This window comes from Notamacropus eugenii, chromosome 6 (genome assembly GCF_028372415.1).
Source record: "Notamacropus eugenii isolate mMacEug1 chromosome 6, mMacEug1.pri_v2, whole genome shotgun sequence".
Classification (NCBI taxonomy): domain Eukaryota; kingdom Metazoa; phylum Chordata; class Mammalia; order Diprotodontia; family Macropodidae; genus Notamacropus; species Notamacropus eugenii.
The window spans coordinates 299,699,386-299,717,425 of NC_092877.1; the positions used below are offsets into that span (position 1 = coordinate 299,699,386).

At 37.6% G+C, this 18,040-nt stretch overlaps 1 protein-coding gene across 5 annotated transcripts in view; it reads left to right on the top strand.

Annotated features, from left to right (window-relative positions):
- ABI2 (abl interactor 2) overlaps positions 1-17,175 on the top strand; it is a 114,661-nt gene extending 97,486 nt beyond the window's left edge. For all 5 annotated transcript variants that reach the window (XM_072617350.1, XM_072617348.1, XM_072617347.1 and 2 more), the window contains 3 exons: positions 4,091-4,177; positions 10,184-10,357; positions 15,857-17,175. In XM_072617350.1, the coding sequence (XP_072473451.1) occupies positions 4,091-4,177; positions 10,184-10,357; positions 15,857-16,032 (437 nt within the window). In that variant the 3' untranslated portion in view covers positions 16,033-17,175. The remainder of the gene's footprint in view (positions 1-4,090; positions 4,178-10,183; positions 10,358-15,856) is intronic.
- Positions 17,176-18,040: the final 865 nt, after the last annotated feature.

The following is an 18,040-nucleotide window of genomic DNA, read 5'->3' on the forward strand; positions in this document are numbered from 1 at the left end:
TTCTCACGTTTGTCTCAGGGAGACAGCAACCTCTGGGGGGCATGGAGAGCCATTCTGGATGATAATGAGCACCGTCTCAAAGAACAGTTTCCCCGAAGGTCTTTCCTGATCTTGTCAACTGCACTCCACCCTGGCCCTCAACACTGTCCAGTTTTTTCTGAATGTGATTGTGTATCCCAGTAGCTGGGTGTTTGTTTATATTGAATACTTCTGCACTTGCATTTCCTGCATTTTGACATTTTTTGTTCGAGAATATTTGGAAAACCCTCTTTCATTAAAGATTCATTCTCTCTCTTCCTCCCCCCCCCCCCAAGATTATGTTTGTTTTGCTGGATGGATTATTCTTGTTTGTAAGCCTTTATTGCTTTGTGGAATATTATATTCTAAGCTTATCTCTTTATTGTGACAACTGTCAAGTCTTTTGTGACTATGACTTTGGTTTCTCAGTACTTGAATTTTTTCCTTTTTTGGTTGCTTGAAGCATTTTTTTTTTTTTTTTTGCATACACACTTTGGATTTGGGGTATGATATTCCTGGGAGTTTTTATTTTGGATTTGCAGGAGGTAGATGCTTTTCTGTTTTTACTTTGCCCTTTAGTTCTGATAGTTTTTTAAAATGATTTCTTGAAATAACATATTCAAGCTTTTCAAATTTTGTTCATGATTTTTAGGTCATCTGGTGATTTGGGGATTCTTCCTTTTTGAATCGTTTTCCTGATCAACTACTTTTGATATGATATATACTAATTTTCATTTTTCCAGTCTTTTGGTTTAAAAAAATAGTTCTTATTTTATGGAATCATTGCCCTCTGGTCACTTATAATTTTCAGAGAGTTCCATCCTTGTGTACATTTATCACTGTCTCTTCTAGGATATTAACTCTCCTTGTCATTCTTTCTTCCTGAGAAGACATTTCCTTTAATATTACATTTTGTATTTCCGGTTTCATTTTATACAGGTACTCTTGTGGTCTTTGTGGTCAGGATAGTCTTTTCTTTGAGGTTTTACTTGTGGATTTACTCTCTTTGTGTTTACCTCTTGGGCTTCTTTTAGTTGGTAGTATTTCTCCATAGTGTTTGGCATTTTCCTCTGTGTTCTCTTGTTTTCAGCCTTAGCTTCTGGATTGGAGCTTTATTTTTAGATCAGACTATGCTCCTCACAGTCTTGGAAAGCATGGGTGAGTCTTGCTTGGGACTGGATTTGGGGACTGTAACTAGTTGCCTTCTTCAGGAATTCCAGTGTTTTGTTTCAGACTTATGTTTTGATCTCTATTCCTTATTGGGCTCCTTTTCTTTTTTCTTTTTACAGTAGTCTTTCAAACCCAGAATTGGCTTTGTCCCTGGCTGTGACCCTTGACAGGCCCCCCGCCCCCCAAATGGTGTTGATTGTACTCATAACAGGTCTCCTGTAAGACCATAGCTTCTTTATTTTCTAGGAGTCACGCTGGTCCTTTCTTCCTCTTTGGTTCTTATTGTGCCTTGGACCTGGGTGTGGGTTCAGGTTAATATAATGTGGTCTGCTTGGACCCTGGGCTTAGCACGGGTCTGGCCCTATTTCCTGAAGCTGTTTGTGGACCTTATCTTCTGTCCCTCCTGGTTAACCCTCCTCAGATTTTTCCACAGGGTCCTTGCAATCATTTTATATAGCCCTGGAGTAGACAGAATTGACGATCAGGGTTTTTTTCTAATTTTCTTCATCTTTGTTCCTTCTGGTATGTTTTTAGAGCTTTTCAGGGTATATTTATGGGGGATCTGGGTTCCTGTATGTCTTAACAAACTGCTGCCCCCCTTCTATTTCTGTGCTTTTAGAATGAGAACATCTTTCTTGAGTAGTCTTAGCCTACTTGGCATTTATTATTGGAACATTTATGTGTTTAAGTACTTTTCAGTACCAAAAGAAAATCAGAGAAAAATAGTTCCTGTCCTTAAGAAGGTTTATTTAAAAATTTTTTTCTTTGAAAAAAATCCATGTGAAATTATTGAGAATAACATATAGTAAAATGATCAATTGAATGCAATCAAGTACCAAAGTGTATGTTACAAATAATAACTTATTATTTCAGTCAGGAACGACCGAGGGTGAATTTTGACTATCATTAACTCTGGCCTTTTGGGCAAGCTGTCAGACTTCTTCAGGCCTTGGTTTGTTCACATGGATTGAGTACATTAGACTACATCGTTTTCAGAGCCTCTTTTATTTATATAAAAAATTTTCAACTTATTACAAACTTTTTAAGATCAATAAAGATAAACATTTCCTCCTACAAAGAATAGAAAGAGGAATGTAAATGAAATACTGTGACTCTCTTCCAGCTTTTAATAAAAAGTATGCATGAATTTTATCATGGTAGTTCCAATACTGTTTTGCTTGTATCCCTTTCTAAACTTTCTTTTGGCTTTTTCTTTGTTTTTAAAATGGTTTATTGACATTTCTTGTTTCTTCCTTTTTCCTGTAAGTATCCCCTGAATCTCCTGCATTGCTTTTGCCCCACCTCAGAACCTTCCCTAGTTATAAATAAGTACAGTTAAGGAAAACAAATCACAGATTGGCCTTGTCTGAACATTTGTGTTTCACTCCTCACTTCCAGTCCGTCACTTGTGCACCTAAAAGTGGGCTCCACAATCGATAATAATGTCAAGCTGTAATTGGTCCATCGCATTCATAATCATTTTTAAATTGTTCACCATTGTCTTTCTTGGCAGCGTTGTCAACATTACATAAACTGATCTCCTGCGTCTACTCACTTGGCTTCACCGTGCGAACCCTGCCGGGGTTTCGGTGTCGCTATTGTCAGTACAACATTATTCCATTACAGACACATGCCACGATTTGTTGTGCCATTTCTCAATTGATAGCTAACCACTTTGTTTCTAATTCTTTGCTGCTGTAATTTTTATGCCAATTAGTCCTTTCTCTTTTTCTTTGATGTGTTTGGACACTCCAGCTCCTCCCTACTCTCTGTCCCTCTGGCCTAGTAGTGATACAGTGGGATCATAAGATCAAGAGTTGAGTGTTTTGGGAGGTCATTCCAGATTTCTTTCTAGAATGATTAGATCATTTCACAGCTCCACCAGCAGTGCATTAAGTGTGACTGCTCTCCTTTAGCCCTTCTTTGGCTCCCCTTTATCTCTAATAATAGATAGTTGACAGGGAAATCTTTGTAGAGGAGGTGGAATTTGAAGAATAACCAGGTCTTAAGTGGGGATGGAAGGGAGAGGGTGATTGGGGAATAGCATGAGTGAAGGAATAGAGCCAGGAATTAGTGCTATAGATGCGGGGAAAAGTCAGGAAATTAGACTTCCTGGAAAAAAAAAGTTTATAGTATGAGGAGTAACGGGTTTGGTTCTGCAGTAGCTTATTAAGGCTTAGGATGGTTTAATCCACCTGTTTGTCTAATAATATGGGAGTGAAAACAAAAAAAATGTCGTGGTAGACTACAGTATCATTTCACGCCTTTCTTTAACTATGATAATTGTAAGCCTTAGAATTTGAACTGTAAGTTGATATGTACATACACCTGCAAAAAAAAGTCTTAATCTGTTTATAGCAATGTAGAGAAATGCTTGATTTAAGAAATTATGTGTAGCTTTTGGTGTGGAGTTATCAATAAGTGATAAACACTAGTTGAAACCTTCATGGTAAATGCATTATGATAAATGAATTTTACTTTAATTTTAAAAGTCTATGTCTAAAAATCTCCTTTAATACCCTACTCTGATGTCTCATGATGACATGGTGGTAATCTTGGGTACTAAAGCATATGATATTGGAGGGCAAGATGTGACAGGTTTTAACAAATTGTAAAGGTTGTGAGTATGGACCTTGTGATGGACTCTGTGTCTATTCTTGGAGGACTGCTCAGACCAAGTTCATAGGCTCCACACTTCAACTTCCTTGAAATATTGAAGTTTTTAAAAGACCACCTGGGGTTTGGTTTTGTTTTTTCCTTTCTCCAAGGGCCCACATGACATCTTACCAAGTATTTCTAAACAGTGGGTGGCATCTTGTCCTTATCCATTAATTTTATTGTATTATCTTTTATTTTTAATATAATGAGCCCCACCTTCCTCCCCTCCTTTTTTTTTTTTCAGCATCTCTTGCTCCTCCTCCTCCATCCATCCTACAGGTAACTCCTCAGTTGCCTTTAATGGGATTTGTGGCCAGAGTCCAAGAAAATAGTAAGTTTACTTCTTTATGCTGTTGATCAGATTATAGGTATGAAAGGTGTTTGTATGTCACCTACTGACCTTTTCTAATTGCTGTGTATTGGGCCTTTCTCCCCTTTTTTTGTGAATCATATTAAATATCTTTTTTGTGGTCTTTGTTCAGAGGAGATGGCGTTCATCCCTTAAAACTGTTACTAAATCCTTAAAACTGTTACTAGATTTCTTGAGTTTTTAAAGTGTATGTATTTTAAAATTTTGTTTGTTTCACTTGTTGTCATATTGATAATTTTGGCCAAACATCTGAGTAATTGAATTGAACAAGAAATGTATAATCTCCTTATATGTGCTGGTCACTCTGCTAGGCACCGGTATACAAGGACAAAACAAGACAGTCTCTACCCTCAGAGAGCTTGAATTGTTATGGGCAGGGGGAAGTATTATAAAAAAATCTGAGAAAATCGGGAATGACTTCTTGAAGCTGTCTCTGGAGCTAAGTTATCATGGATGTAGGGGCCCTAAGTTGCTGAGATGAAAAGGAGGAGCATCTCAGGCCTGCAGAATAGTCTATGCAGAATTAGGGGCAGGAGAATGACTCTTATGTATGAGAAATGTGCCATGGAGAAATATGTAACCAACCTGTAATGGTGGTGTGGAGCTTTAAATGCTAAAGAGAGAAGTTTTTTATTTCCTTCTAGAAGCAGTAAGAGCCCCTGGAGCCTCTTGAGTTGGGGAGTGACATGGTCATTCCTGTGCTTTAGAAATATTAATTTGGCAACTACAGCTGAAAGATGAATTGGGGAGGCTGAATGCATGGAGGCCATTTAACAGGCTATTTGGATAGTGCAACTAAGAGATGATTTGGGTCTGAACTTGGGTGATGGTTATGTAAGTGGAGGGAAAAACCATGTGAGATCTCATGGAGGTAAAAATCTGCATGATTCATCAGTTGACTGGGAAAGTGGGGTATGACTATAAACCTAGGTGATTGGAAGACTGGTCATGGCCCCAGCAAACACATTGAAATTAGGGAAAGGGATGGGTTTTGGGGAAAGAAATTAAGTATATTTTGGAATTATTGAGCTTGAGATGCTTTGGTTCTCAAAAAAAAACCCCTTTTTTTTCACCGAGGAGTAGCTTTACAGTTTTGTAAATATTGCATAGTAAAAAATAAATTGATCCATATGGGAATAGGTTAGAGAGCAAATTAGTAACACTATATAGTCACAGATTATCCTCTTCAAATCTTTTGAAGTCATCAGTAGGCCTCTCTCTACTTTCACAACCAAGAAATAAGTGAAGAAGTTCACTGAGATTCTAACAGTATCTCATGTACTTTTGGTCCGAAGAAGGGCTGCTAATAAACTTATGTTTCTTCACCTTTGAATTTAACCTTATTCACAGATGTAGAAATCAGTCTCTCAGTAAATGTTTATTGCCTGCTATGTGCCAGGCATTGTGCTAAGGAAGCACTTGAAATTAGTGTCTTCTTAAGAAAATTTAGATCCTAGATTAACTTGCAGTCAGCCAGTTAGCATTTATTTACTTCCTGCTGTGTGCTAGACATTGTGCTAAGTGCCGGGGATACAAAGAAAGCCAAAAGATAGCCCTTGTCCTGAAGGAGCTCATAGTCTAATAGGTATGGGGAAGAGAGCAGAAAACAGGCTGGAGATCATCTTGGAGGCAAGGCACTAAGATGAAGACTAGGAAAAGTTTCTTGTAGAAGGTGGAACTTCATCTGAGACTTGAGGGAAGCCAAGATGGGGATGTAAAGTGGGAGTGTGCTAGGCCTGGGGGACAGTCAGTGAAAATGTGCAGAGTTCAGAAATGGAGTTTTGGGTTAAAAAAGCAGCAGGAAGACCAGTTAGTCTGCAGATATGTATTAAACATCTATTACTTGCCAGGGATTTTGTTAAGCCCTAGATTTATCCCCCACCCCCCACCCCAAATACTCCTCTCTTCAAGGAGCTTAATGGGGAAAGATAACACACAAATTGAAGTTGAAAAGCAAATGGGAAGGGGAGGTACAGGGAAGGTGCCCTACAAGGGGACATGGCATGGTGGAAAGGGAGAGAAGTCCTATAGTGACGTGCCAGGTGTCCACTGTCACTTAATTGAAGAATAAGGGAGTTGAGTGGGGTATACTATGTGACAGGATTAGAAAGGTAGGGTAGGACTAGGTTATGGAGGCCTTAAAAACCAAAGGGAGAATTTTATATTACCTATCTATATATTATTTTTATATTATTTATCTATATCTATCTATCTATGTATATGTAAAACATCTATATATTATCTAAATGCTGCATAAGATTGCATTAACTTTCTTGGCTGCCATACCACCTTTGACTCCTTGAGTTTGTATTTCATTAAAGCTCTTGATTTTTTTTCAGCTGAAATGCTGTTTAACCATGCCTCCCCAAAAATGTACTCCAGAAGTGCATTTTTTGAACCAACATTGTTAGACTTTGTATTTATCTTTCTTAAATTAATTTTATTAGATTTGACCCTAGCCTGTGAAGATCTTTTGAACCGCGAAGATCTTTTGAACTGTGAAGATCTTTTGAACCATAACTCTTGTGTAGCATATTAGCCACCCATCTCTGCACTGTCATCAATAAATTTGATCAGTATTCCTTGTAGATGATAGGGGAATAGAAAGGATAGGAACATTGGGAAAAAGTCACCATATTATTTTAGAATGCATGATCTAAGGAGAGGAATGTTGAAAATAGACATATACTTTTGACTTAAAAAGTACATGTTTCAGGGAGTTTGGAGGAAGGATTTATGATGCTATGGCTGGAGACACTAAGAGGGGAGAAAGTTCAAGAAGGATAATCTTAACTCAAAAATCACAATTTATCCTGATAAAGAAAAGGAACCAATCACACATACCCACACACCCATACACGTTCTTGCACATGTTTATTTATACATACATGTATAGGTTCCAGTCTTAATTTCCCACTACGCCTCTTTTAAATTCTGCTTCAGCCAAACTGGAATCACTGTTTTGCCCTCCTACCTCCATCCTGTGCCTGAAATTTATTGCACCCTGTCTTTAACTATTGAAATCTTTGTTTTCTTAATACAAGGTCCAAATCAGGTGACATAGTTTCCTAGGTAGAGAGGTGGAAGGGACCTTACAGTACAATTCCCTATTTTAAATAAAACCAACTACCAAGCTCATCAGACTGTCTATATCTTAGCTATAAAGCCCACCCTAGCCAGTCATTCACCTACCCTTTCTTGCACTATCTGCTGCGCTATCTAATTAGAACTGAGCTCACAGGAGCACAATTCAGATTCACTCTTTTAACCAGTTCACAAGGATTCCATAACATTGGCTTTTCCTTCTTAAGGCAGAGGTCAGATCAAAGGGCAACAAGCCCTCCTAGGTAGTTCTGCCTCTTCAGCTCTAGATGGTGTTGAAGAGGGCAGTAATTATCCCTAGAGCTCAGTTCTCTCCTTGATCAAGCAGGCACTGTTCTGTCTTTTCTCATTAAACTGCCTCTAAGTGCCCCACTATCTTTAACTCTTACTATGTTCCACTTCCTTTCTTGCTGCTGTCTTTATGGATTAGATGCCTCTTGTCTTCTAGTACCCCTCTCAATACTTTTAATGAGAGCTGAGAGCCTCTTGACTTCCAGGGATTCATCTTTTACTTAAAAGGTCACAACTCCCCACATAATTTTGATCAAATAGACAGTCCTTTAAAAATGAGACCTCGCTTGTAGTCTCCAAGTGTTGATACGATCTTACATTTTCTTAGTTTTGCCCGTTAGTCTTAAAGCATCATAAAGCATGGAGGTACAAATCTTGTTTATCTTTTTGGTACCCTTAAAAAGCTGTTTTTCTTCACATATCTCTTGTTTTTTAATAAGTAAAAGATCCTGTTCTGCCTCTTTGCAACATTTAACACAAGGTATCATTTTACCTTGTTGACATAGAAACCCAAGTCCTTAAATCCACACCCTAAGACAAAACTGTCCAAAATATCAGTTGAAAGCTGTTTCATACAAAGATTTTATCTGTGCATATTAAAACATACTCATTAGGCATGAAAATATTCATAATGGTGATCAATACCTTATGTCCTTTGACAACTAATATAATATTTTTTCTCAAAACATTTTTTTCTGTCCTTTTTTTATCTGACTGATCCTTATGAACAGATCTTAAAAGAAACAGTGTACCTTACACTAGGTACTTGCTCACCAATGTAGTTCAGGTCCCCTCTCCTGAATGAATTAAATCCCAGGCCCTTAAGAATTCACATGTTTAATCTCTAAGGTCATTGATCTTTAAGGAATCATGGAAAAGAGAAAAAGTACTAGATAATTGGGGTCTTCAAAATGGGGCAAAAAAATTCTGCCAGATATGGACTGTTTTGCTTGGAGTGAAGAAAGAAGAATTCCAGAACTGATCATTAAATGGATGGCTGTAAGCACTTGTAGCCATGTGATGATCTCTGGAAGCCAGCTTCATTAAAACATATCATGACAGAAAAACCTGAATTTCTCTTTTGACAGTGTTACTATTGAAGTAGATACTAAGAATATTGTCTGGTAGTTGACAAAATCTCTCCTTATGTCCTTATAGACAGATTAGAGAAGTATGGATTAAATGATTAACCTAATTAAGAAGATTCAGAATTAGTAGACTTGAGTATACCCAAAGGCAGGGTGTAGAGCTGGAAAGGATTTCAGATCTTAGTCCAAACCTCTCATTTTACTTATGAGAAGCCTTGAGGCCCAGAAAGGTTAAGTGCTTTGTCTCAGGTCACACAGGTAATAAGCATCAAGGATGGTATTTGAATCAGTGTTCTTGGACTCTAGAGCCAGTGTTCTTTCTACCGTACCACACTGCCTCCTTTCAGAAGTTGGTTTCAACTTGGAGGAATGTGTTATTAGTGGTATGCTACAGGTCTATTTGTAATTTCTTTATGTTTGATATTTTTCAGGGGCTTGGATGAAAGAATGCTTATGAAATTTGCAGATGAAAAAATCTAGAGGAATAGCCAGTATATTTTATAACTCTTTAGTCATATGACTTGATTAAATTCTTTACAAATTCTTAATTTGAAGGATGACTGTATCTAAAAAGACAAAATTTGATGAGGATATGTAAAGTCCTTAACCCAGGTTAAAAAAAATAAACTGTACAAGTTTAGAATTAAGAAAGTGGTGGCTAGAGATCAGTTCATTTAAAAAAGACTTGGAATTTTTAGTTGACTGCAAGATCAAAATGAGTCAAAAATGTGATGTTCCATTTGGTCCCTTCCCATTCCTCCCTGCCTCCACCACAAAATAAGATTTCATCAATAAAACTGCATGTTTAATATTTAAGAGAAGTAATAGTTTGTTGTACAGTGACCTAGACAGATCACATCTGGAATATTGTAGTGAGTTACAGGTGTCATATCTTAATGGAAGCATTGATAAGCTAGAAGACATTCAGAAGAGGTTGGTCCAAGGATGTCAAGGGAGCTTAAAACCCTGACATAAAGATACCCTGGTGAAAAGACTTGGAAGGACAGTTGTAGTTGTCTTCAAATATTTGAACATGGAAGAGGGCTTTGATTTGTTCTTTGTATCCTGGGTGTGGGGTGGGGAAATAAGGAACAGTTCTCCATGGGCAGCAGTTCCCAAGAGGTATATAACACCTCTTTATACGTATGACCTTTCTGTCCGTTAGATCTGTCTGAAATGGAGTGGGCTGATTAACCACTTACCAAAGGATAATATCAGCAGAATTTATGCATCAGGCAAGGATTAGCTTGGGTAAATCTGAAGGTCCTTTTAGAACCCAGGTTGCTCTGTTAAGAACATCAGACTTGAAGATTGGGACACTAAAATTTTGGTGGGCTATCTTTTTTCTTTCTAACTTAACTGATTTTTTTAAAGTAATATCCATTTCCAAATGAGTTTTGAATTCTGCGATAGTACAATATTAGAATGAGAGGCATCCCAGATCTGTATGTTGTATATTTTTGTGATCATCTTGATGATTTATTAGTTTCAGACACTCCTCCCCCTCCACCTCCTGCAGAAGAACCAGTGTTTGATGAGTCCCCACCTCCACCTCCCCCACCAGAAGATTATGAGGAGGAGGAGGCAGCTGTGGTAGAGTACAGCGATCCCTATGCTGAAGAGGACCCTCCCTGGGCACCAAGGACCTATTTAGAAAAAGGTAAATATAAAGTGACATGCGGAGAAAGAAATTAATTCTGAACAGAAATGAAGCTTTATTGATACTAAAAGCAACTTCCCATTAGACAACTTGAGTCTGCTTCCAAGTAAAATTCTATTTATGTTATCTTCTTCAAATTGTCTTGTCAGTTTTAAAGATTTATGTGATCTTAAAAAGCACTATCAGGCTATAGGTTGAAAATTCTGGTCATCTTTCATTGAGGTGCATATCTATCTTTCATATAATACCACCTTTTACCTAATAGTAATTAGTTTTATCTAAGACAAGGACATTATACTTCTGTTTTTCCCATGAATATTTAAATATTTTTTAAAGTTGCTTTTACCATTTAAGCTTCTAAAGAATTATTTTGTAGTATAGTGAATCAGGATATTTATGAATAAGGATTGCTATAAAAACATTTCTCCCAAGAAAGAAACATGTAACACAGTTCACCTGAAAGGTAAATTTATGAGCATTTTTAAGGAAAAGTTCATCATTGCCTATATATGAGGCAGAACAATAAGGTGAAATGAAAATAATGTAAAAGCAAGGAAATCAATAAGAAAATTAAGAACTAATGAGACATTGCCCATCAAGGAAGCATGACTAATAAATATCTTTGAGAGTATTCAGCTCAGGGGCAAAAAAAAGATTCTTGAAAGAAAAGCAGTCTCAGGGAAGATGATTGTATCCTCATGTTCAGACAAAGCAAATCTCTCAACTGCTCCCAAAGTGATTAATCAGTCAGTCAGTAAACCTATGATGTCCTGGGCATGTGCTCAACATTGGCATTACAAAAAGAGGCAAAAGACAGTCCCTGCTCTCAAGGAGTTTACGGTCTCATGGGGTGGGCAACGCAAGCCAATATATAAAAAACAAGCTATATGTAGGATAAATAGGAAGTGATTAACAGAGAGAAGGAAGTAGAGTTAAGAAGAGTTGGGAAAGGCTTTCAGTAAAAGATGGAATTGTAGTCGAGACTTAAAGGAGATTGGCAGGTAGACTGGAAGAGGGAGAATATTTCAGGCATGGGGGGACAGTGAAAATACCCAGATCCAAGAAATGGCCAATATCTGGATGGAAGAGTACATGTGTTGGGAAGCAAGGTGTCGGTTGTCCTTCATTCTTGAAGCAGACCAAAATGACATCACTATGTCAGAGTCCAAGTACAGTACATCCTACTGTGGTGGATTAGACCAATATAAGCTTGGAAGACTTTACCCCAGGTTAGGCACAAATAGTCTGTATGAACATTTGGAGTGGATATGTTTGAATTTGTGCATCTCCTGGATTTTTTTGTTTTTTTAGCTATCACAATTCTGCTTTGCTCATAGAGCACAAAGCCTTCTTTGATGAAGGTGTGCCATACTGGGCAGGTCTGTGACAGCTTCTCCCATGTCTCACACTTGATTCCAGAATTCTTAAGAGAGAGCTTTGTATGTGTCTTCTGACCTCCGTGTGAATATTTTCCTGGTGTGTTCTCTGTAAATTAGTCTTTTATGCAGATGTTAGGAGTAAGGTATAAGAAGATTGGAAAGTTAGGAAAGAGCTTTGAATGCCAAACAGAGCATTTTGTGCTCAATCCTGGAGGTAATAGGAAGGTAATGGAGTTTATGGGAAAGGGAGTAGAATATGACATGATCAGACCTGCACTTTGGGAAAATCACTTTGGTGGCTAAATTGAATGGAGGATGGACTGCAGTAGGGAGAAACTTGAGGCAGGCAGACCCACCAGCAGATTACTGCACTCATCCAAGCATGAGGTGATGAGGCCCCATACTGCAGGGTCAGAGGAGAGAAGTGTGGAATACTGGAGAAATGTTACAAATATGAAATCAGTAGGTCTAGGCGGCAGATTGGATATGAGGAGTGAAAGATAGTGAGGAGTACAGGATGACTTCTAGGTTGTGAGCCTGAAAAAGGGATGGCAGGATGGTGTCGCCCTGTACAGTAACTACTAAGTTAAGAGAGGGGAAGCATTTAGAGGGAAAGACAATGAGTTCACTTCAGGACATGTTGAGTTGTCCACTGGTCATCCAGTTTGACATGTCTGAAAGGAAGTTAGCTGGACATGTGAGGTGGAGATGGAGGTCAGCCAATAGTTTAAGGCAAGAAAGATAGATATAAGAATCATCAGAACAGAGATTGTAACTACATCCATGGCAGCTGGTGAGATCATCAAGTGAAGTAGTGTAGAGGGAGAAGAGAACAGGATCAACTCTGAGGGCCACCTATATAGTTCAACAGAGTGATCTGCAAGAGGATCCAGCAAAGGAGACTGAGAAAGAATAGTCAGAGGAGAACCAGGAGAGAATGGTATTCTGAAAACCTAGAAAGAGGAGAGTATTGAGGAGAGAGTGATCAACAGTGGCAGGCTGCAGAGACATTAAGGAAAATGAGGATTGAGAAAAGGTCACTGGATTTGGCAGCTAAAAGTTCTCTGGTAACCCTGGAGATAGCAGTTTCAATGAGGATGATGAAGTTGGAAGTTAGATTATACAGGGAGAAGTATAATGATCTTATCTTTTTTCTTTTTCATTATTACTCTGAATAAAATATAAAACATACAAATAGATTTCAAAGAAGGTAAATCTTGATTATTCAGTTAACTAGTTGAAAAGAATATACATTATTGTATACATACAATATACATTAATTGCTTCCTAAAAATGCTCACTTCCCTGTTATCCATTGCTTTCAACAAATGAAAAATGGATAATGTTTTCGTTACCTTTTCTTACAGTTTTTTTAAAAATTGGTTTTTCATGTTTCCATACTTAAAGGCAGATTTTTACCCCGATTTAATTTTGATTCAATAGAGCAAAGTGTGACTTGGAAGGCTCTCCTCTAACTTAGGGTTTACTACGCGTATATTAAGAACATTTTGAAATTCCTTGATAGAACCCAACAAGGTATTGTTCCATGATCAATAGTAACAAGCAAGGCACAAAATAGGGAAATACATCCTGCCAACAGTGCTTGCTGCCAGTATGGAGCCTCTCATCCATTCAGTAAACACTTATTAAATTAGTACTCTTTCTTGGCACTTTGCTGAGCCCTGGTGAAAAAGGTAAAAATGGAACAGTTTCTGCCCAAGATGAGAAAAGATGGATGTAATCAGCGTAAGACTCTTGTTCTACATCGTCAATGGAGCTGTGACATGGTAGAGAACCCCTTCTAGAAAGCAGGAAAGAATTATGCAAATAAAATGATGAAAATGTCCGTGCCCTTTGATTCAGGGATTCTGTTACTAGGCTTATAACCCAAAGGGGCAACTTTGAAAGAAAGAAAAAAGTCCTCACATACACTGAAGTATAGCAGCATTTTTTTTTTGAGGCATCAAAGTTTTGGAAAAGAAGTAGATGTCTATTGATTGGCAAATGACCAAACAGATTGTGGCACATGAATGTGCTGGCATATTACTCTGCTGTAAGAAAGGACAGAGATGATCAATACAGAAACATTCACATGAATTGCTACAAAGCAAAGTAAGCTGAGCCAAGAAAACTAAGCAGAATGACCTCAACAGTGTAAAATGGAAACAAACAGCCACCAATACAAAAGAGCCAAGTGAACACTGCAGAATTACAAGAATAAGCCTGGTCCAAGAAGAGATACGAGAAGACCTCCCATCTGACTTCAGAGGTGAAAGGTCCACAAGTATCAAACACTGTACACATTTTCAGACTTTGTTGAGGTATTGATCCTTTGCCAATTTTTTCTGTTTCTTTTAAAAATGTATTTGTTATATGTGATGGCTTTCTGGCGTGGTCGTCAATTTTCTCCCTACTCTAGTCCATCTTCCACTCATCTGTCATCATATTAATCATCCTATAGTGAAGATCTGACCATATCCCTCTTTCTTCCTCCCTCCTCTCCCCCTTCCACCTTGAGGGTTAAACTTAAAATCCTGTTTGACATTCAAAACCTTTTACAACCTAGTCCTTGATTGTGTTTACAGTCTAATTACACCTCGTTCTCCCCTCACCCCCTTTCACATGCTCTGAGATCCAATGACATTGGCTTCTTCAATATTCCTTGAGCAAGGTGCTCCCATCTCCTGACTGAAGTTTTTATCGACTATCCCTCATCCCTCTAATTCTCTCCTTCCTCATCTCCACTTTCAGATTTCCTTCAAATCCCAACTAAAATTCCATGTTTTATGAGAAACCTTTTCTGATCCTCACTTAATTCTAGTGCCTTCCCTCTGTTAATTATCTCCCATTTAACTTGTATATATCATTTGTGTATGTGTGTATTTTTGTGTCACCTCCATTTGACTGTGAGCAGATCTTGAGAGCAGGGACTGCCTTTATATCTCTCAAGACTAGCACAGTACCTGACACAAAGTGGGTACTTAATAAATAAATGCTTACTGACAGTGTAAAAACAAAAACCATCAATAAAAACTTAATTAAAAAAATTAAATTCCTGTCCCAAAGGAGTTTATATAAATGCAAAATGTATTTTTTTAAAAAGAAATTTCTGCACATATCTTGTGTGTGTTTCGTGTATACTTGTATAGTATATTGGCATTTTGTCTTCCCTGATGGGTTGTGAGCTCCTTGAGGGTAAGGGCAGTATTCTTTTTGTTTCTGTATTTTCAGCATGTGGCACAGTGCCTAGCAGTGCTTTAAAATGCTTATAGACTGACAGATAAAATATTACTATTATTTATCTCCTCCTTCTACTGCAGTACAAATAATTTCAGAACTTAATTGAGAACCATTTAGATTTTGCTCAAATGGACCAGAAACTTGAAATTTTTCATCAAATAAACTAGTGCTAATATTCTACAACATAACAAGCCATAGAGGAAAGGGGGCTTTTAAACACTTATTGTTCATTTCTGATTTTCCTGAGAAGCCTGAGGTTTTATAATTAAACTTAACCCTTTATAAGATGACACAGTACAGATGCATGTTGCAACTGAGGAAAATTTTTTATTAAAACTTCCAGAGATGTTGAGGTAAGGTCATGAGAAAGTTGGGTAATAGAGAGTAATGTTTGCATCCCACAGGATGATGTAGAAGACTCTTCAGGTGGATTTGAAAGAATGACAGTTTTCTAATTCACTTCAATCTAAAAAAAAAAAGTATAACGTATCCTCGGTAATTAGATTATGAGCTCTTGGGAGGCAGGGGCTGTCTTTTGCTTCTTTTTGCTTAGTACAGTGTCCCGGAATAGCCACTTAATAAATGCTTATTGACTGACTTACTGTAATTAGGGCATGTTTATGATGTCATTGTAATGGCCCTAATAACCAGAGAATTTGGAACCAGGAAGACCTTTGGGAAATTTTAAGTTTCTTCTGGTTAAAATGTGAAGTCTGCCATTTTGGGTAAGATAAGTCTATAATTGACACAGGCAGAATGTTTTTTATTTACTTTTAGAACATTACTGTATTATTTGAGTGACTTAGAGAGTCCTTATGTTGACCTGTCCAATCGTGGTTTTTTTCTTCCTATATATTTCATATTTTCATTTTTTTTCTAGTTGTTGCGATTTATGATTACACAAAAGACAAAGAGGATGAGCTCTCATTTCAGGAAGGAGCTATCATATATGTCATCAAGAAGAACGATGATGGTTGGTATGAGGGAGTCATGAACGGAGTGACTGGACTCTTCCCAGGGAATTATGTGGAGTCCATCATGCATTATTCTGAGTGAAGATTGATGCTGTTGTACCGCATCAAAAGGAATGATTAGGGACTTTCCAGATTTACACAAGGCTCTGGGGAATACACTCATGTGAACTCATGGATGAAGGATAAGGATAATTGTAATAAAACTACGTATGTGTTTTGGCTTAAAAAATATAAAAAAGCAAGTAGTGACCTAACGATGAACAGATGGATCCTCTGATGGTTAGTGGTGGTTGTGCTGAGCTCTTTGAAGTAAATAAGCTGACATTCATCTTGGGGTGTGTAGAAAATGAAATGATCTATAACTCAAACAAAGTCGAAATAAGACTGAGGTGGAATCTAGGATCTTTCTCAGGGATCCTTTCTAACCCAGAGTTTTTCTCCCTTGCTTTAGTGCTTGGCATTAGGAATGCCAAGATAATAACACCATGATGTTAACTGTATGACCCAGTGAACATCTTTTTCTTCCACCTGAAGATGAAACATCTAGAGAATGTATATGAAAGTTCACATAAAAAGCTTTCCAGGTTGTTGGTTACTTATTAAATTCAGTTAGAATTTGCAGTCTCTTAGCACTCCATGGCTGAAGCAAGGGAATGGAAAACTGACTTTTATCTCATTATAACTGTTGGCCTAAATCATTTAGATGGTGGAGTTTAGAAAGTGTGTAGGGACTTCTAAGACTAGCTAACTGGTGCCACAAATGTACTTTAGCATTCTGATTAAAACTACATAGCCACCTATGGCTTATACATCCACACTACTTGTAACAAGGGTCAGTCATAGCACAGGGTATAGTGAAATGGAGATTATATTTCCTTAAGGTTTTGAGGATCAAGCCTGAAGATTTTAAGTTAACATTTGAATGACGTATGTTCTCATTAGCAGTCCAGGTGAAAACTTTGTACTAAGTATTAACCTTTGAGGAGAAAAAAATGACTTCAGAGCAGATGTTTCTTTTAATTTTTCAGCATGTAGAAACATCTTATTAGTCTTATTTGGAAAGAACAAGCAGTATTTAGATCTGTTGGCAAGTCTCCACAGTGGAAATTAAAGGATTGCTAACTCTCTGTGATCATTAAAGACCAGCTTTACCTGTACCATTGTCTAAGCTGCTTTCCCCTTATATTCATAGAAAAATTGAAAAAAACAAAAAAGAATTAATAACAAAACCCTTGAATCTCTTGTTCTCAATTGGAAAATAAGGTACCTGTTCCTACGAAAATATTTTTTCACCTTAGATTTATCTAAGGTTAAAATTGTAGTAGTGGAATAAGCTTAGTAGGTCAAGTACTGGTGCTGCTAGTTGTGTGGGCTAAATCTTCTAGTGGAACTTCAACAGGATTGTAGCAGAAATTCTTAACTCTTATGTCTGCATGACAAATATAACTTCAGCTTCTAGATCTTTAACCTTCCTTTTTCTACTGAGTTATTTTAAGAAATATCTCCAAAGACCCAAAATCATTGTAGGGTAGGATACAGTCCTGAATAAGAAATGATTCTAGTAAATGGACTAGTTCAGTTCATCATATTCTATCCACCCACATTCTAGATACTCAGCCAAAACTGAGTTAGGCCAGGCTACGTTGGTGTGTGCGGTGTTGAGAGGTCTTGTGCTGACTAAACAGCAAGGTTCGGTGGACTTGATTGACAAATGTGCAGGCTGTTAGCATGAAGCTTTGCCCACAAGGCTTCTTTAAAATTTTCACTGAGGTCCAGCTATACAATTCTTTTATCAAACAAACCACAGACTCCCCCCTGCCTCTTTTCCAGTCATTTAGTGACCCTGTTTTCAGGTCTTCTAACAGCTGGGAGTCCTATATTAGTGCTCACCAGCTTACTCACGTGTGCCTGAGCACTCTCATTAAGCAAACTTGACCAAAAATCTTTTTTTCTCAACAACATTAGCACTGGGTATCTCTTTGAGCTTTTTATTTCCTTTTTAGAACCAATCTGTGGTTGACTCTAAGATAAGTTAAGACTCCCTTTAACTGCCTGAAGTGGATTGATGTGCCTAGGGTTTTTTTGGGGGT